The following is a 21,718-nucleotide window of genomic DNA, read 5'->3' on the forward strand; positions in this document are numbered from 1 at the left end:
TGACGGAGTGGTTCCGTCATGAGCAGGCAAGGGGTTAAAGACCTGTGAAGTACTCGGGTCCGGATGCAATTAGACTGACGCCAGCCCGCGAGGCTGTCTCAGCCGGGCTGACACACATGACGGGGGGCTGAAGCCCCGTGAGCCCAATGGGTGTTGCGCGCCTGCTTGTATGTATGATGTTACTTGTTGTATCATATATCTGGATGCAATGACAGAAACAGCAATATACATGACTAGGTTAATCACAGATTTTTAGCTTATGTGTTTTTTAGCCACGCCCTTAATTACATTGGCCACGCCCCTTTGAGACACCCTCCTTACCCCCAGTTTTTTTATCCCACTTAAAGCCCTGTCTGTAACCGCATTATTCAAAGAATTAATGAATAATAGTGTTTTGTAAAGTGCGCGGCTACTCCTGGGAGCGTCCTACCACTGAGAATCATCCGAACAGGCCCACGGAATTAGTTAATTTTCCTTAGCAAGAAAGTAGTTGGAACACTTTTTTGAGTGGGGGGGAAGGCTATCGTATGCTACTAGTACAACGGAAGGTAAACAATCAGTGACAGCCATTAAGTACCGTCAGACAAGGGGCGTGCCGCTTCTCTGAAGAGGACACACTACTCTGCTCCTTACCACCTCCCGATTGCACGCTTTTGGAGCTATGTTCCTTCCCACCATGCAGCGCGTGCAGCCTCCCCGGGACGCTGGTGTCCTCTCGCTGCAGTGAAGGGCGCAGCAGTCTCGGCTTCTTTGGTGCTCTGGCTCACGCTAGATGCCGTAGAGTCCCAAGCGTTGCCCGTGAACGGCCGGCCATAACGAGCGCTGACCTGCTCTCCCCCTACTACACTGCTGCCCTTGTGCCACCCCGTCGTTCCCTCCCCTTCTGACTGCCTCTTACCTGTTCCCTGCCGGGCCAGAGTCTTATTTTGCCCATCGAACAGCAATTGGCAGGAGTGCGCCTGCGCTGGGTGTGTACTGCGCAAGCGCAATGACGGGTTGGTTTGGCAGGAGATTAGTGGCTGCATTTACTTTGCTGGGGCCATGGCCATGCCTATCTCCTGGGCTCAATAGGCTGCCAACGACAGCGCTCCCAAGTCTAACACCCGCAGCAGTACACGAGACTGAGGGATATGGGTTTTTGCAAATGACAGGTGACTATCAAAGGAACAACCGGTTTCTCTATACTGTACACGCTTGTCAGGGCTTTAAGTGGACCGGGTCCTGTCAGTTCTCAGGGCCAGCAGTTCTTAAAGCCAGGTGCTGAGACGGGCCTTATCGGCCATCCATTTTTGCCCTCACCCTCAGTATGAAAACAATTATGAACTCAGTCAGTCACCACTCTTCGGTTTGACAGAACACATCACCCTAAAAACAATAGGGCTCCGTACATTTCTCTCTACTACAAGAAGTGAAAACATTCCTCCCAGAAAGCGATTTCCAAATTGCTGTTAGAGTGTGCTCTCATCTAAATGGTGATCATGCCATGCTCCTCAAACTCCAAACGAGCCCCCCCCCCCATCTACCATGCCGCAGTACACCTCAGAGACCTGAAGAAGTATGACCCCATAATCCTCACACTACTGGCTCTCCTTGTCAATCCACACTCCACACCATCTTTAAAACCAGCTGCGTCATCCACAAATCCTTGTCAACCTTCACTCCTATCTATCTAGCTGAGATACTCACAACCTCTGGTAGTTCTTGGCACACTCGGAGCCAGGACAGACAAAAGATAAAGAAGTGTAAACAAAGAAAACAAGACAATATACCTTATTCATTTATGCACCCAGGATCTGGGACAACATTCCCCCCTCCCCAATCTTTCAGGACTGCCCCAACCCTGCTCCAATCAAAGAAAGAGCTGAAAACACACCTCTAAAGCAAACACACCGCCACGACATAGCAGACCACCCTCACTCTCAGAACCCTTTGTCTCCTCCAATCATTAATTGAATGTATCCATGCCTTTGACCGTGTACAGCAAGCTCTCTGCCTCCTTTTAGCTAAGTACGGACTATGCAAACACTATACATGCATACAAAATCACCCTGGTGTGACCACAATGTCCTAGGGCATTTTCCTTTAGCTGCCTGAGAGGGGGCTGCAGAAGAACCATCAGTGTAGCGTTAAGAGGCAGGTGACTCAGGGTGGAACAGGCTTCTGGCGCAAAGGTATGTACCTCCAAGACAACTGTTGCAGTCTTCTGGGCCCTTGCTCTCAGAGTGCCAATTCCTCCAGATTTGTGCCAGTCCACACATTCCTCTGGATTCAATCAATCAATCAATCAAGAAATTTGTATAGCGCGCTACTCACCCGGAGGGTCTCAAGGCGCTTGGGGGAAGGGGGTCCGCTACTGCTCGAACAGCCAGGTCTTGAGTTGCTTCCTGAAGGAGAGGTGGTCTTGGGTCAGACGGAGGTGGATGGGGAGGGAGTTCCAAGTCTTGGCTGCCAGGTAGGAGAAGGATCTTCCTCTCGCGGTGGCTCTTCGGATGCGTGGAACGGCGGCGAGGGTGTGGCTGGTTGAACGTAGCTGGCGGGTGGGAGTGTAGAAGGTCAGGCGGTCGTTGAGGTACCTGGGGCCCAGGTCGTGGAGGGCCCTGTTGTGCGTGGGTGAGGAGTCGGAACGTGATTCTCTTGCTGACGGGGAGCCAGTGCAGGTCTCTCAGGTGTCCGGAGATGTGGCTGTGTCGGGGGATGTCCAGGATGAGTCGTGCGGAGGCGTTCTGGATGCGTTGGAGTCTTTTCTGTAGTTTGGCTGTGGTTCCGGTGTAGAGGGTGTTTCCGTAGTCCAGTCGGCTGGTGACGAGTGCCTGGGTGACCGTCTTCCTGGTTTCGGTGGGAATCCATCGGAAGATCTTTCGGAGCATGCGTAGGATGTTGAAACATGACGATGAGACGGCGTTGACTTGTCTGGTCATCGAGAGGGAGGAGTCCAGGATGAAGCCCAGATTGCGTGCGTGGTCCGTTGGTTTGGGTGCGCTGCCCAGGGCAGGGGGCCACCAGGAGTCGTCCCAGGCAGAGGGTGATGGTCCAAGGATGAGGACTTCCGTCTTGTCTGAATTCAGTTTCAGGCGGCTGTTCATCATCCACTCGGCTACTTCTTTCATCCCTTCGTGTAGGTTGGTTCTGGCGGTGGCGGGGTCGTTGGTGAGGGATTCAAAATTATCTCTAAGACCAAACATAGAAACCTTGTACCTTGCTTTGTGCCAGTCATCTTGTGCCACAATCAGCACGTTTCACACCATGTGATGAGTGTTACCATAGACAGCTCTCCAGTAAGGAAAGCTGCAGAATGATGGAAGAAAGGAGTGCTACCTTGTAAATAAAAAGGGTTGTAAAACACAATATTGCGGTTTTAATATTGGCTTGTAAAAATATTGGTTCCACTACATACATTACCAACATATCTTCAAGGCAAGTTTATGTAGTGAATACTAGATTTACTACTCTTAACCACAAATCTACTTGATGATGTTGGTGGTCAGCATTATAGATATGATTGTTTCTACAGGTTGATATCAAAACTACGACATAGTTGAATAACATGGAAGCAAGGAATTGCTAGATTGCTTCACCCCAGAAGAGAGCATAGCTTTGGATTCATCAGACCAGGTACCTAGAAAGACTAGTCGGTGGGCAAGGGATTTAATAGTCCAGAATCTTGCTACAGTGCTTCCTGGAACTACCCTGAAAGAAGGAACCTCACTTAAAATGGAAGGGTTAAACGGTGCCCCTGCACAGGGAAGGTGACTAGGAGAGGGTTACATAGTGCAGCCATCTTTTTAATGTAGGGCTGCTTCAGAAAAATCAGGACTCACTTTGCATTAAAGCTGCATGTGCCCCACAGAGATGATCAACTGTGCAAGGATGCCGATAGGGAAATCCTGAAATCCATTCTGTCCCAAGTGACCCCTAATGGGATGTGCAGATTACTTACTTCCTTGCCTGGGCATGATTGTGGGTTCATTAAATAAGGTTTTAAAAGACTGAGCCCTACAGAATGTTTATATATCTGTGCTGAATTTGATGAAATATTGTAGTTGGAAGCCCCAACTGATGTCAGCTTTTTTTGCTGCCGACATGTCCCTTTTTTAGGTTTCGCTTGCACAGCCCTTGAGCTGTGCTTGCAAAATCTATTGTTAATATGTATCTTAAAAGGGGCTTACATCCGGCACCCTGACTTTTCATTGGTTCCTGTGCTTGCCACTTTTCTTCTGTTCCTATTGGGTGTAGCTTGCTATTTTCTGTTCTTCCTCATGTGCTTCTCTTATCAGTATCCAGCTGCCAACTTCTGTTTCCATCTGCTTTTGGGAAATTAAAAAAAAAAATGTTTTACTTGCACGGTGCTTGCGATGTGCTAGTCTACGTAACCTCTCCCTGGCTGTACGCATTATAAGCATGGCGTGGGACTGTCCCAATTATGCACAGGCAGATCGGTGCAGGGCCTCGCCCTCCTATAATTATGAACCAGTGACTGTCCCACCTAAATGGTTACTCTTCCTCCTAACCGTAATAGTCGTTACAGGACACTGCAGGTTCCTATTGCCTCCTCTCGCTGCTGTATGCTAACTGAGCCCAGTTAAACAGCTCTATCAGATTTGAAAGGGGGTGGGTAGACAGATGCTCGAAAGGTAGTAAGTACACAGAAACGCAATCGGTACTTGTCGAAGAACCAATAAACAAATGGGCTTCAAGCAGGGGCTGTCCGTCTTGATGCAGAAGGCTGGTTGGGGAGGAGCCTCACAGTGTTACCTTGTGTTACAATCTGATGAACGTTGAGCAACTTGTGCGGGGCATAGGCGAGTGACTAGTGTGCCCCAGCGCCACGCCCCTTCCTCTCTCTGGCTTTATCCCCCTCCTCTCTGCTGCACACGCGCTACCAGCCAATGTGAGTGCCTGCTTAGGTGTATTGAGCTGGAGACTGGGTAGTTCATGACTCCCAGGTGCCGGGGCTGTGCGTACACCTCAACCATCCTCTCATCCATGCAGCCCGTGCCTTCCACGCCTTCTTGTACTGTGTGCCAGTATAGGATACATTCATGACTCATCTGTGCCAGGCACCTATTACTGTTGGTTATTAGAGACAGCGGTCCCTTTCAAGAAAAATACATAATCATAGCCACAAAACTTCAATCAGGATTGGATCTATTACTATTCAAATGGACAATATTATGATTTATTTAACCAACAAAATAAAAACATGTAAACAATACATTAACATAAAGTGAGCAGGAAGTAATGGGGTTTCTGGAAATCAACAGATTTCCTTACCTCAGGCATGTAACTTAAAAGTGACTGTTTAGTGAGATGAGAAATAACAATAGTCACAATAGAAAAAATATCTTGTACTCCGTATAAATCATAAATAACGGTTAGAGTTAAGATGTGTTTGTCAACGACGTTTCGATCCCCAAGAAAGGTCATGGGATCATCATCAGGACTAGTGAATCAGAATGCCTGAGAAGTTGCCTGGATAAGGTAGGGGGGAGGGGTAAGAAGGTCAAAGGAGAGAGGGGAGGGAAGGGGAGGTAAGGTAAGGGGAGAAAGAATTAATGAAGAGGTGAAGTGACTGTAGGCATCACGCGGTTGCAACAATGTGAGCATTATTAAAAATTGGTGGCACACCACATGCTAGGGACCCATCGTGGTAGGTTTCGAGCAGCTCAGTCTAAACTTATATGCAGTTAAGTGAAAGTAGAAGTGAGATAAATTGTGCGTACACGACCAGATGGTGACGCATATATTGTGCAATAAGGTTTCAAACAGCTCAGTCTAAACTTATATAAGGGGTCCATTAGAAAACTCACCGCAAGTTGCTGCCTGTCACATGCTGTTACGGCCAGTTGCCCCCTGCTCACGCTGCCACCAATAGTTGATGCCTGATTACATCGTTGGAACCACCTGGGGAGCGGAGCTGGTCTCACGGAGCAGAGACTACAGCTCCCAGCAACCTCAGCGGCGCGCATGCCACACACACGAGGAGCGAGCGCCGGGAGGCTCATAAAAGGGGGACAGGCCTCCCGCAACGCGGGTACATTTGAAAACTCACTGCAAGTTGCTGCCTGTCACGCTGTTACGGCCAGTTGCCCCCTGCTCACGCTGCCACCGATAGTTGATGCCTGATTATATAGTTGGAACCACCTGGGGAGCGGAGCTGGTCTCACGGAGCAGAGACTACAGCTCCCAGCACCCTTAGCAGCGCGCACGCCGCACACACGAGGAGTGAGCACCGGGAGGCGCATAATAGGGGGACAGGCCTCTCGCAGCGCGGGTTCATTAGAAAACTCACCGCAAGTTGCTGCCTGTCACACTCTGTTACGGCCAGTTGCCCCCTGCTCACGCTGCCACGCTGCCACCGATAGTTGATGCCTGATTACATCGTTGGAACCACCTGGGGAGCGGAGCTGGTCTCACGGAGCTGGTCTCACGGAGCAGAGACTACAGCTCCCAGTACCCTTAGCGGCGCGCATGTCACACACACCAGGAGCGAGCGCCGGGAGGCACATAAAAGGGGGACAGGCCTCCCGCAACGCGGGTCCCTTTGAAAACTCACCGCAAGTTGCTGCCTGTCACACGCTGTTACGGCCAGTTGCCCCCTGCTCACGCTGCCACCGATAGTTGGTGCCTGATTACATCATTGGAACCACCTGGGGAGCGGAGCTGCTCTCACGGAGCAGAGACTACAGCTCCCAGCACCCTTAGTGGCACGCACGCTGCACACACGAGTAGCGAGCGACGGGATGCGCATAAAAGGGGGACAGGCCTCCCACAGCGCGGGTCCATTAGAAAACTCACCGCAAGTTGCTGCCTGTCACACTCTGTTACGGCCATTTGCCCCATGCTCACGCTGCCACGCTGCCACGGATAGTTGATGCCTGATTACATCGTTGGAACCACCTAGGGAGCGGAGCTGGTCTCACGGAGCAGAGACTACAGCTCCCAGCACCCTTAGTGGTGCGCACGCCGCACACACGAGGAGCGAGCGGTGGGAGGCACATTAAAGGGGCACAGGCCTCCCGCAGCATGGGTCCATTTGAAAACTCACCGCAAGTTGCTGCCTGTCACACGCTGTTATGGCCAGTTGCCCACTGCTCACGCTGCCTCACTGCCACCGATAGTTGATGCCTGATTACATCGTTGGAACCACCTGGGGAGCGAAGCTGGTCTCACGGAGCAGAGACTACAGCTCCCAGCACCCTTAGGGGTGCGCACGCCGCACACACGAGGAGCGAGCGCCGGGAGGCGCATAAAAGGGGGACTGGCCTTCCGCAGCGCGGGCGAAGCCAGGGCCAAGGGCGGGCCAGTCTGCGCCCGTCCGCGACTGACTGTGACTGGAGTGGGCCACCCCCCTAAGAACTGGCTTAATTCGTAGCTTAGCGCTAAGCACTTTATGCAGCTGAGGCTTAACAAAAATACAACTGCCAATTGTTGTTAATAATTGTAATCGTATTCACATTTGTTCCTTGTGTTTACATACTGTGTGTTAAGAGAAATAAAGTACGGAAACATGAGCAAGCTAAAGGGTGCTGCTGGCACCCTATATGCTTTCATTATCAGAGCAGAATCACTCCTAACACATGAAATCGAGTTGGCAGAGAGACGGTTGTCACTCGATCCGGCTAGGTTACCCACTTATAGACAAGTTTGTTCACCAAATCCTATTGATAGGCTGCAACCAAATCTAACTAGTCCAATATCAACTCCCTTAGTAAGCCAATGGTCTCTGCCATATCACCTACTTTGGGCTCTCCTATGACCTCTAATTCAGCTAACTCAATTAAGCTAGGAATAACCTCGAGGCTACGTGTTCGAGGCAAGTAGGAGTTCCAAAAGTGAAAGCCAAACAGCCACAGAAGAATAGCAAAAGTGGTTCTAAGAAACCTACCTCTAAAGGAAAAAAAACAGGAGGGTTAGTTACCTTGCCCAACGAAACTATTCACTCACATGAACAAGAGGAAATCATATGTAATACAGTCGGTACCCAACCGAGTCTGATTCCACTACATCTCCTGTTTTATCTGGTGGGGGTGTTGACTAGGTAGAACAAATTGTTTTATCAGTTTTTGAGGCTGTATATGGCCAAATGTTATCCCAGATTGACGAACGCATGGATACAAAACTTAGTGTTATGGACGCTAAACTAGAGCAGCTAAATTCGGCCATAGATCAATTAAACGTGCTAAGTGAGGACACCAAAGTAACACTTAAGGAAGGGGTACAACAAATAACTAAGGCTAAAGACCCACTTATACACACTCAACGCAGAACAAAGGGTACACGCAGTCGACAAACCATGGAAATACCCTTGATTGAAGAGTTGAATAGGGGTGGAAACATAAGGGGCAGGGCAGAGGTAGTATATGCTAGTGACAAAGGTCCCAATGAAAGACTTCGCGCTCAGGTGGCCACAGATTCCCTAGAAATGGATAGAGGTTTAGAGGTAATACACAGCCCTACAGGAACTGATCTTATTCCCAACACAGACATCTTATGCTTACCCCCAGCTGCATGTCCCTATGTTTTGGTTCTAGCAGGGGGCCCCACCCTCAAAAGAGGACAGAAAGAGTCATGGCTCAATCTTAAAAACAAAACTGTTGATTGGCTAAGTTTAAAAAATTCAAGCCACAAAATATGAATGACATTTTGATGGTTCGCAGGGTAGGGTGGGTAGGCGATTCCTCAAAGAATATAAAAGGGGATTGTATAGTTATACACTTTAGATGGCCGTATATGGTCCGCAGACTGTTGAGAGTTCAGAAGGAGATGCCTCTTCAGAATACTTGTATCCACGCCTTACCTCTGGGATACTTTTACAGACCACCATCTAGGAGGTCTGGAAGTGATATTGACGGCCCTCTCTCAACCATGAATAGATATCAGGAACTATCATCTTTAGAAGCCGTAGATTGACAACAAACCATAGAACTTTATGGGAGGAAAGCATATGATGTAAGGAAGGAAAAGGTAACTGTGAACGAGGATTCTACTGGAAGGAAAAAGGGACTAGGGTTTTTTCAAAGCCGGATATATGAGGAAGGTTTACAAGAAGGAGGATCACAAGAGTATAATGAGCAGGAAGGTGGGGGAATTACATCTATCCCCCTGTCTATCACACTGGACCGCTCAGATGACACTATAAGTATCAGTGATACTAGTAACACTAACAATAATATAGTAGGTGAGTTCCAATTTGCTGGTACAACTGATAAACCATCAAAGCTATGCTTTATCTCATGGAACGTAGCAGGGCTCAAATGGAATCTTAGAGACACAGATTGGCACGAGTACATCGAACAGAGCGATATCTGTCTCATACAAGAGACTTGGGCCATAGAAACCCCTCATAGAGTTGGTTACAAGACATTTAGTGTGGACGCAATTCCATCGGCAAGAGGGAGGCCATCAGGGGGTCTTGTATTATGGATAAGGGTAACCCTAGCAATTGAAATAACCCAACTGAGTATAGCATCTCAAGATATTGTTGGTGTAAAAATTACTACCAAGGATGGAAGGGTATTATACCTATTTAACGTCTATAACAGACCCAGCCTAGCCTCTAAAGAATCATTGATTATCGAACATTTGGACTCCATTTTAAATCTCCTAGAGACGAAGGCAAGCGTACTAATAGGTGGGGATTTAAATTGTAACTTTGAGCCTGTGACAGGGCTTGGTAACATTTTTGAGGATGAAGATACGGCTACCAATATTCCCGTGCTAGAAAGCTCTAGCGCAGTACCATGCACCGTGGCAGCAGTACAAATTATGAAATTAGTTGTCGGGCACGGACTAAGAGCCTGCAATAGGTGTCTACCATCGGACAAGCCAAAAGCGCATTCTTTCTGTAGAGGTAACTCCCGGAGTAATATAGATTACATACTGGTATCATTGGAACTTTGCTCTTATGTAATTGACTTAAAAATAGACCCAAGAATAGAGAGTGATCATCGTCCTCTCCAATTGTCATTATCTGACCAGCTTTTTCTTTTTTCTCCTCGAAGTATTGAGGATTGCAATACTATCTCTGACGACCTCTTAGTGAGTAACAATCGTCGTTCCTTGAAGTGGCCACATATCCTAGGGAACAACGAGGCTCTGGCAAATATTTATAATATATTTGCAGACACTTTTGAATCCCATATAGACTTATCAATAGAGAAGGACTAGTTTCTAGAATTACATAAAGATCTTTTGGTAGCACTGACACCGATTGTGATCAACATCCCAAGGAAAAAGAAACGAGGAAATAAAAGCCACAACAAAGAGGTAAATTTATGGTATGACAAGGGTTGCCGTGACGTAAAGACTGAACGAATAACTGCAATAAAAAACGGAAATACAATTAGTATAAAGGAGACTAGGATTAAATATAAGAAAAGGCTTGATAACCCGAAAAAAAACTGGGACGATGATATTTGGACAGATTTACTTAATGCAGCTAAGACTAAGGACCAATTGGGCTTTGGGCAGCTTGTAGCTAAAGGGATCAAGATGGGGAAGGATACTAAAGACATATATCTTGATGCAGATACATGGGTGGACCATTTCACGAGTTTGTATGCGGTATCAGGAAACAGGACATCTCAACATAATGACGGGTTGGTACCTAATACAAAGGATTTTAAACTAGTCTTTACCTTAGATGAAACAATACTGGCAATTAGTGCAGTTAAACCAGGGAACATTCCGGGTGACTTATTGAAGCATGATATCAGTGTCTGGGGACCATATATTAATTGTTTATGCAATGCCATAGCTTCGGGTGCTCCAATCCCGGAAACTTGGAAAGGGGCCAAAATTATTACAATTTTTAAAAAAGGGAACCGTTACGACCCAGCAAACTATCGCCCAATTAGTTTAATAGATATTTTACAGTACATTTTTACTAGGCATATTTTAAATCGATTAAATATCTGGATTGAGGAAAACAAAGTCCTTACAAAATTCGAGGCAGATTTTAGAATGCTTGTGTTGGAAATATGTAAAATTAAGAAAAGGACACGTCTACGTTGCCTTTGTAGACTTAAAGGCAGCGTTTGACCTTATCTCACGTGCTTTATTATGGGATACACTGAGACGTCAAGGGGTGCCTGGTGACTTGAGCAGATAATAAGGTTACACGAAGACAATTACGCAAAAGTAAAGTGGGGTCCGAAGGGCGAACTCACAGAAGCAATCCTTATAAGAAGGGGTGTACGCCAAGGATGCGTACTGGCACCAACACTATTTTCACTGCACATAAATAATATCCCCAATTTTCTGAATGGCAGCATGAACGATGCACCAAAATTGGGGGGGTGAGTTGGTGCCAGTGCTCTTATTCGCTGACGACTCCTTATTAATATCACAAACACCAAAAGGATTGCAAAGCCTAATAGACTCCTTTTATACATATTGCAACACGAAAGGCCTACAAATAAACACCAGCAAACCCAAATACAAGGCGATAAATCCCCATAAAACTTTTAGGGAAAATATAGCTTTGAATGGCCAAAAGTTGGAGTATTTGCAGAGTTTTAGTTATCTGGGTATTTCCTTGGACATGGAAGTCACAAATGGAAAAAAATAAGATAGATTTGCTCCAAAATTCCTTACCCATAATGAAAAAGCATAGAAATAGCTTTTCTAAGGCAGTCTCTCCAGCCCTGGAGGTGTTTAAATACAAAGCTCAATCAGCAGCACTGTACGGGGCTGAAATATGGGGCCCCCACTGCAGAAAGATTTTTGAGGTGGGGGAAAATAGAATTTATAGAATGCTCCTAAGCCTCCCTGTACAAGCACCATTAACTCCAATTATTCTGGACTTGAATGTAAAACGAACTGACCATCATGCACTTTTAAGACCCCTCATATTTTGGGTAAGATTATGGTCAACCCCAGAATGAATGAACTACAAGGCTGGCCTAGAGGAGACCATGGAGTTGGATCAGAATAGATGTATTTTGTGGTTTAGACATGTTTTCTTATGGCTTAGAAAGTTGGGCCTGTCCCAGTTTTGGGACGAACCAACCACACTGTCTTCGGGCTCTAAGAAATTGTTAAAATCTACTTTTTGGGCCTATATCCAAAGTAGTGTGCTATATGACTCACTTAACGGACCGTTAACAACCAGATTCCACTTGTTTAAGGATGTAGCAAACTTCCAGCCTTTTCTTGATGAAGTGCGTCCTCAACTCGCAAAAACTTTATACATGAAATTTAGATATGGTGTTTTGAACATAAACGCAATTACATCACGCTGGGCCGTTAATTATGATGGAACTGATTTGTGTATGTTATACCCAGATAAAGTTAAAGAAAATGATTAGCACAAACATGGATTAAACCCATTTGCAAAAACTTAGGAACAAGATCCTGTAAAGAAGCAGAAAGAATATTAAAGACTGATACAGCTCAAGCAATTGTTTTTAGGATAAGTAAATTCCTACTAGCTGTAAGCTTCGTAAGGGCTAAAGCAGGACTGAAGTTATAGTGAACCTGATCAAGCACTCTAGAGAAATTATTAATGAATTTAGTCTGTGTATGTTGAAGGGGATATGGGAGTTCTTACTGCAATAATTTATTAGTTAGAAATTCCTATCAAATTGTGTTTTTTTCTTTTTATCTTACATATGGAAGAACAAACAAACGGACGATGTAATAGGGTTTGCTAACTTGTGATAACCTCATTTTAATTCTTGATGCCTTTTTAACATATTTAAAATCGTATTTATGTTCTTAATTACAGGGCGATAGGTCATTATAAGCCTCTTTCCTATACATGTTTTATTCACAATTAGTTGTAATGGCATTGACCCACTATTTGTATTAGGAGCTGTATGTATTATTTGCATCTTTTATGGTTTAAAGGAACCGAAATAAAGATTTTTCTGATTCTGATTCTATATAAAGGGTCAAGTGAAAGTCTAAGGGAGATAAATTACGTGTACAAGACCAGATGGTGACACCTATATTGTGCAATAAGGTGATAGACAGATGGTCTTACTATAGGTACAGTTAATGGCACATGATTTTGAATGGAGAGGAACGGTGTCCCATCCAAGGCTACTGGTTCAAGCGCGGACTGCATAATTCCGGGTAGAATGCTATAGGGGCATCAATAGGGAGTAATGAGGGGGATGACAGAGCCACCTGCAGTCGCAGAACAGTAATTGCACCGAGACCGTAAAACCGCTTACCGGGATAAGGACGTAGTACAAGGTCTCAACCCCAACTGGTACCGTAAATCTAAGGCGAAGGCATGAAGTAGCGCTGGGTGGGTGTGATAGCTGAAAAACAGATTAGGCAGTACGTGAGGGCTAGCGAAGCTGGAAGGACTTCAAAGGGAACAGAGAACGTGGTCCAGAGGTATACTTACCACGTTCGGCGCTCGGGGCTTGGGGAGATCATCAAGGTCTCATGCCCGCCGCGCTACAGAGTAGGAATTAATCCGGTTGATGAGAGGCCAATAGGGGGGTTATAAAAAGGAAGGAGAACGCTAAGGTGAGGCGCGAGGTCCTCGAGACAATCCTGGTATTTGGAAAGGGTAGGAACAGGGTAGACAATGGCTGCGAGGATCACGGTCCCTAGGTGCCTGAACGCCAACACCTATTACTGTTGTGCACAGTCCCATTCACAGTGCTTAATTTGTAAAATATGAAGTGCAGGTGCTCAAATGTTTGTCGGAGGCCACACCTACTTTTCTCTGGCTCCACCCACTTCCTCCACGGGCTCCACCCACTTACTATATTAGCTCCACCCACATCTTCAACTGGCACTGCTAAAAGTCAGATGTAATATATACCTGATCCGAATTTCAGCAAGGGAGCCTTCCTCATAGTAAGGTTTTGATAGGAGGTTCCCCTGCCCTGTGAACAGTGTAAGGTGTAAGAGCACTTTGCATCATTCCCAGATTGCATAGATACAATCCTACGTGTGTAAATCATTATATAGGAAATGTTACACCAGGCAGGACTACAAGGTATAGGAGTCACATGTCACCCATGATTGTCATTGTAGGCAATATAGTTTAAGAGTTCGAAGTCTGGAAAAGCACAAATTCAGAATTTAAAACATAACAGCATTGTTAGGGGTTCTCTTCAATAAGAATTGATTTCTACCCAAATTAACCCTTTTTGCAAGATTAGGATAATGAAAGATTGGGCAAAAAAACACATAGCTCTAATATATAACTTGCCGTTTGCATGCAGCTCTTTGATGACAGACTTGTTAATAGCTTGCTGTTCTATGATAGGATTTTAACTTACAAGCTGCAAGTAACAAAAGGATCTCTCTGACAGAAGCAGTAACACACACTGACCTATTTTACATTATATGTAATTTTTTATCTGCATGGTAAACGTTCTTTGCAGCAGGTATATAACCCTTTGCTACCTTTCAAGCAGTCACAACTTCCCCTAGACAAAACTCCTGTCTCTCTCCAGGTTCAGGAAGACGAATAATCACCAGAGTTATCTTGACATTTTAATTTATGCCTGAATATGCTCAGAACTGGGCCCTGCTGCCAGGTCCTGTCTGCCACTTCACCCCTGAAGGCCTGGACGTGAATGGCCACGATTCCGAATCGGACGGTGGTGGTGGTGAGCCTGAGGCAGTGCGGGTATGCTGGGGTGTGTGTGGCAAAGCACCGAATGTGCGCGCAATTGCAATGTGAAAAAAATCTGTGCACGCTGCTTGCCGTGCACAGCCCCAACCCCCGCAAATTTGCTGAACCGAAACTGAATCCATGATCCAGGCAGCCTGGGCCGGCCCGCAACTGTGCAACATGACATCATCAAACTAAGTGCCGCGAACCCGCGGCCACTCATCATCACACACTGCATCAATCAATATAAAAACATATAATCACGGCGCCGGCCAGGCCCTGCCCTGCCTCACCTGCGCAGCTTTATTTTAAACTCATGATGATTAGGCCGCCCGCCCGCCGCCGCCGCCGGACTACCCCAGGCCATGCCTCACCTGGTGGCACTTAACTCTATGTACTGCACAGTCCAGAGCAGTAGTCTACTCCACCGCCGAGTCCACTGACCTCAATGCAGCCAACGTCGTCCAGGTCCCGCTACTTTGAACGGCGGGTGGCTGGCCACGATGACTCGGACGGTGTGGTGGTGAGCCTGAGGCAGTGCGGGTATGCTGGGGTGTGGCAAAGCATCTAATGCGCGCGCATTGCAATGTGAAAAAGTATGCGCACACTGCTTGCCGCGCCCAGCCCCCACAGATTTGCTGAGCCTGGCCATGAACCGAAACTGAATCCATCCCAGTAGTACTGTAGTACTGACCCATCCAGGCAGCACTGCCGGGCCGGTCCGCAACTGCGCAACATCCACTACTGGCAACATCTGATCAAACTAAGGGCCACGGCCACTCATCGTCAGACCAATCAACATTAAAAAAAACAGTAATCACGGCGCCTGCCAGGCCCTGCTCTGCCTCACCTGCACAGCTTTATTTTTTATATCATTAATCATGAGTAGGCCGCCGGCCTACCCCAGGCCATGCCTCGCCCTCACCTGGTCCGCCGGCGCCGTTGGAGTTCAACCACCAGTGTGGCGCCGTTGGAGTTCAACCACCAGTGTGGATACTCGGTGGTGCTGGATGCGGTGCCGGTCACGGTGGTGAGATGCGGCAGTGCAGGTATGCTGGGGCGTGCTGTAGCAAAATTAAAGCAGCGAATGCGCGCGGATTCAATTGCAAAATCTGCGAACGCTTCGCTGCCTCTGCCGCGCACAGCCCCAACCCCCGCAGAAGAAGACCAGCCCAGGCAAAGCCCTGCCCAACTCAGTGTCCCGCCCACCACTGGGCCGGCAACACTGATCCGCGGCCGGCGGATTGAGCAGAAGTCTAGTCTTGTGAGTTGTGAAAGAGACGAGTGAGAATGAGAATCGGAGTCATGTCACCATCCAGTTAAGTTCTTCACCATAATCATCAGTCCTGTCATGAACAACACAACCAGTACACGGTAAAGTGACAACAGCACACGCTCTCTGTGCCAGTGCCACTAATTGTCAATTACTGACGTGCACTAAATGCGTGACTGCAGACCGGGCCCTGATAATTAAGTACTGGTGCTAAGCACCGGCAAGCACCGGCACAAATTAAGCTCTGCCCATTCACTATTGTGCAATGATTTCTCATGCCTGTGTGACTACAACACACATTATAGTTATGCCACCTCTATCATTGTCAGATGCCTGTTGCTGTTTCTCAGCTTTCGGTCAAGTTTTGCATTGATGTACACATTTAAACCACGGCGGACATTATTATAGTGCATGTTGCGCCTTTCACCTAGTCGCTCGTGTCATCACTGCTACTTCTATTATAAATAGTTATCCCCTGCATGCCTGTCCATCTGAACATGTACTTTTCATGTGTGTCCCTATTGCATCAATTCCGGATATATCAGGCGCCACCTTCACATTTCAGCTATGCCTGTTACTGCACATATGTGTGCGCCGCCTCTTACTAATACATCGATTTTCTGACATGCTTGCACATACTGTACATATCATTGTAGTTATTGGACTTGTTCCTATCATGTTCGTCGCTAATAAACACACATCTGTCATTTTTGCCTATTAGCGCTCAGAGTCGTGCCAGGCCTGTCACCACGTCAAATGCTTGTACCGTTTCTTTTACTGGTTCACATAAACACACTTTCACTCGTGTCACTAGTCTAAAATTCTACACATTTATGTCATGCATGTCGCAGTTGTACTCATTTCTTTAATGCCTTTGCTAGCGCTTTCTGAGGTGACGCGTATATACATGTATCGTACTTCTTGCACATAGTCCTCTCACTCATGTCACTAGTGCATTTATTCTCGACCTGTTTACCACTGATTAACACGTCGGGCCCACGTCTGTCTGTCACTGTTGGGCACAATTATTTCAAGCCTGTCATTATTTGGCAGATTGACGTAATGAACGTCTGTATTGCCCAAGTTAGTTATTTTGTGTACACATCTCTATAACGTGTGGCCCACTGTCCCACTGTGTCTATTACAGTTGTAAATATTTACTTCCTGCATTATTGCACACATTCCTGACATGGCTGTCGTGAGTGCATATTTTCATGTCATGTTGTCACTATTTCATTTTTTTTCTCAAGCCTACCACTAGTAAACTAATGCTTCATGCACACACAATCCTGTCACGCTGGTCACTAATGCTTATATTGCTGTCACGCAGGTCACTGTTGCACGCATTCCTGTCACGCTGGTCATCATTTCATGCATTTCTGCCCCATCCCTCACATTTTGACAAGCGTACGCTTTGTTTCATGCCCACAACTATTTACAGGTGCTAATTAACCACATCACTCCTGTCACTGTTGCGCACAACCCCATCGCGTCTGTCACCATTTTAGACCATGCCTGACACATTTATACAAAAGCATGTCTTTCTTGGTGCTCAGTCACTCCTGTGCACATTCCTATCACGCCTTTCATTTTTGGGACATGCCCCTGCGAGTACGCTCCATATCTGCACCCTTGTTCTGTCAGTCATCTCCTACTGCAGCCTTCTGCTCTCCACAGTAGCATTCATTTTCCTTACAACAGCTAGTTATTATGCTGGGTGTTTGCAGAGACAGACAGACTTCCTTATTAGATAACATCACCCACAGGACAGCTTCCTCTTCCTTTTCTCAGAGGCTGGGGGCCTCTCTGTTAGTAGTCTGGGAATACACACTATGCTCGTGCTTTCATGTGTTGCTCCCAGACTCGGAATGTCTCTGCTGTTTAAGCAGGGATGGTGGCTGAGTGTGCAAGGCAATTATGACGCAGTGTTTTTTCCTCTGGGATGCTACAACCACTTTCTGGCTGTTTTTCAGGAGTTATGCTAATCTGCTGGGGGAGAACCAAACACCTCTTCCTTGTTGCCTGCTATACTTTCGAGGTTATCGAGAGGATTCCATTGTTTCCGAGTGTACTCGGTTTTGGCATATAATGGAAATAAGATGCTATGAGTGATTTGCCGAGGATAACACATGTTGGTCCATTGTAGGAGGCACGCTACCCAAGTTTACAGATTAAACATGCAACCACATCCCCCTTCTGATGATTGTGAAGTTTCTGTCTTTGTATTGTAGATCATTCTCTTACTCCAAATGTAGGTCTGAGCCAAAGTTGGACTGAGTTCAGGATACAGCTGAAGTCCTGTACTTTTTAGGTTTCGCCTGCACATCGCTTCCACTGTGCTTGTTAGGTTTCGCCTGCACGTGAAATCTATTGTTTTTAATGTATCTTAAAAGGGGCTTCTCTTATCAGTATCCTGAGGTCCAATTACTCACTCTATTTATTGAGTGGAACTTTGTTCTTACGTTAAGGCTGCAGATCGTTTACTTTTTACCAATCCGCATCTTTCGCTGGCTGCACACATTTACGATACTTATCTTCTACTAAAGCTTCATTTTTCATATTTCACCTGGTTATTGCAGCATAAGCGCATCTTATGGATGTTATAAAAAAACCTTAATAACTGAACTGGTTGTAATGAAGACTCTCGTGTTGCTTATTGGAAATATGTAGTTTAATTAGAAGTGACATCCATCATAGAAGGGGCCTCAGGAGCAACTGACTCCTTTAGAATCCAGCAGCTACCATCAGCACTCTAATTCCATGAGCTCATGACATTCCATTACACAGCATAGAGAAACACCTTACCACACATCCCCCTTTTTTAGCATAAACAAAACAAGCAGATTGAAAGTGGTAAAACAACTAACCCCACAAATACATTTCTAAACAATTTCAAATCTAAATTAACAATACATATAAATCAATACAGACACTTCTTAAATACCACCATTCCCTCCCCTTTAACATTTTAACGAGAAACAAAATCATTGAACCTCAGAGGCCTCCTGTGAATACGGTCACTCCTTCGAGGGACCGACTCTACTCTTGGTGAATGTGCAACCGCTTTTGGAAGAGAGACATCGCTTGGTATTAAAGCAACACGAGACACACCCCACCAATTACCATCAGAAAGCTTCACAGCATTCTTCCTAATCTCACACACTCGAACAGGGTCCCTGAACTTAGAGAACCCCTTTCCAACCAAAACAGGATTCCTGACGCGTACCCAATCCCCTACTTTTAGCTTGCAAGGTTTCAACCCCACATCCTTTTTATCTTCCAATCTCCTTGAGCTGAACAAATTTGAATTATATTCAGCAGTCTCACACCAAGTACCAAGATTACCTTGTTTTGGCAGTTTCTTAAGAATCCAAAACGGACACAATTCTGTTGCAGCTTCTCTACCTCTCATGAGTTCGAAAGGAGACCTACCGGTGACAGAATGCGGAGTGGTGCGGTGGGACCATACCAGTTCATGGATCGACTGAGACACATCCACATTACTCTTAATAGAAGCTTGAATGCACTCCACCAAGACCCTATTGAAACGTTCTACTTTCCCATTACTCTGGGGATGATAGAGAGGTGTTCTCAAATGTTTAATCTTACACTTCTCTAGAAAAGAAGACATTTCAGAGGAAACAAATTGAACCCCATTATCAGTCAACAATTCAGCTGGAACACCTTCTCTAGAAAACACTTTCAAAAAACAGTCCAGGACTTTCCTTGTCGATGGTTCTGAAACCGGTTCGACCTCGACCCACCTGGAAAGATGGTCTACCATTACAACAAAATATCTCAAATTGTGAGGCAAAATCTGGTACGGACCAAGGAAGTCAACACTAATACGCTGCCACACTCTTTTTGGACACAGATTCACAGATTCAACTTCACGTTCTGTTACCAACACCTTATCACTAGACCTGCACTTAGTACAACTCAAAACAAAATCCTCAATCTGTGAGTCCATACGAGGCCACCAAAACCTCTCCCTGACCTTCCTCTTAGTGAGAGTAGAACCCAAATGCCCACTATGAGCCAATGTTATCACTTGTTGATAGAGAGAAGAAGGCACTACTAACTTGTCCCCCCGGACCAGCAAGTTACCTTCCAAAGATAATTCATCAGCAACCTTCCAGAAAGGTTGTAACTCTTTAGGTAACAAAGATTCTTTTTGCCAACCAGACTGCACAAATGTGACAACTTCGCTTAACAAGCAATCTGAAAGCAATGCAGAAGTCCAATCACTTTCCGAAAAGCTTGCGTCACCTATGTATGCAATGAAACATTCTTCAATTTCTTCTTCCCAATCAAGACTGTCACATTCACTAATGGGGAGACGAGAAAGACAATCCGCACGGGAGTTTTTCCCCCCCGGGATGTACTCTACTGTAAAAGAAAATTCCAACAACTTAGCAGCAAGTCTTGAAATCCTGGCAGTAGTGCGTTTGATCTTTTTACCCGAAAGAATATTAACTAAAGGACAATGGTCAGTTTTAAGTGTGAAATGCCTACCCCAAACATACGCCTTGAACTTCTCCACACTCCACACACAAGCCAACAACTCTTTTTCTATTACAGAGTACTTACGTTCAGCCTCCCTTAAAGTGCGTGAAGCAAACCCAATGGTGAACTCCCGTCCATTATCCAATTGAGTGAGTACAGCTCCCAAACCATATTCACAAGCATCTACAGTGATAACAGTATCTCTTTTCTCTGAAAAAGGTTGCAATGCTGGGACACTGACAATCCTTTCTTTTATCACTTTAAAAGTTTGCTCACAAGCATCAGACCAATTATACTCTGCATTTTTCTTAAGCAACGGTCTGAATGCTTCTGTCAAACTTGCAAAATTTTTTAAGAACTTAGCATAAAATTCACAAAGACCCAGGAAAGATAACAATTGTTCTTTGTTCTTTGGGGCAGGAGCATCCACAATACTTTTAACAAGGCACGGTTTAGGTTTGATACCCTCAGCTGAAAAGACATGACCTAGATACTCTATTTCCCTGGATTTGAAAATGCATTTGTCCTTCCTTAGGGTGGCACCTCTTGCTTCTAATATACTCAGAACATTTCCTACAACAGTGTCATGCTCACTTTCACTTTCCGTAAACACCAAGATGTCGTCTTGAAACACCACTACTTGGGAAAGATGATCAAACATACTCGACATCAATCTTTGAAAGACTGCTGCCGCAGAGGCGATACCAAAAGGCATCCTGCAGAACTGAAAAGTTCCTTCTGGTGTAACAAAAGCAGTCAGATGGCGAGAGGATGCATCAAGTACCACTTGATGATAAGCCGACCGAAGATCCAGCTTTGTAAACCAACAAGAATGGCCAATTTTGGTAATGAGATCCTCAATCCTCGGCAGTGGAAAGTTATCCACCCAGATTGCCTCATTGACACACCTCAAGTCCACACACATCCTAAGTTCGCCATTTTTTTTCTTCGCGAGAACTATGGGAGACAACCAAAGGGTGCCTTCCACCTTCTCAATAATACCTTGTTCACACAGGAGCAAAAGCATATCTGAAAGTTCTTTCCTGACACTTAAAGGTATATTACGTAACTTATGTTTCACTGGGACAACTTGACGTTTGACTTTAATTGTAAAAACAAAATCTGAAATCATCCCCAATTTATCTTGGAAAACCTTTTCAAATTTCTTTTCCCAAAACAAATTAGAACCAACTTGCGCCTTACTATCACCAGACACATTCACGGAACAACAACCACAGCTGGGGGAAAATCTCTCAACAGTAACTGGGTTAGTTGAACCAGGTCTAATAACCAACTTCAACTCAGCTTGATGAATTAATCCCAGGACATTAATACCCTTGCGAGCAACGTAAACT

At 45.7% G+C, this 21,718-nt stretch overlaps 1 protein-coding gene across 4 annotated transcripts in view; it reads right to left on the reverse strand.

The window, feature by feature from the left end:
• The window catches only part of MTRES1 (mitochondrial transcription rescue factor 1), a 128,627-nt gene that overhangs the window by 53,176 nt on the left and 53,733 nt on the right, over positions 1 to 21,718 (reverse strand). Inside the window, exon 1 of one of the 4 annotated variants that reach the window (XM_085611222.1) lies at positions 899 to 1,034. The exons of 1 other annotated variant lie outside the window; for it this stretch is intronic. In XM_085611222.1, coding sequence (XP_085467348.1) covers positions 899 to 1,025 — 127 coding nt within the window. In that variant the 5' untranslated portion in view covers positions 1,026 to 1,034. 2 more of the 4 variants (XM_085611224.1, XM_085611223.1) reach the window with 2 other exon arrangements.

Source organism: Triturus cristatus, chromosome 6, assembly GCF_964204655.1.
Source record: "Triturus cristatus chromosome 6, aTriCri1.1, whole genome shotgun sequence".
Classification (NCBI taxonomy): Eukaryota; Metazoa; Chordata; class Amphibia; order Caudata; family Salamandridae; genus Triturus; species Triturus cristatus.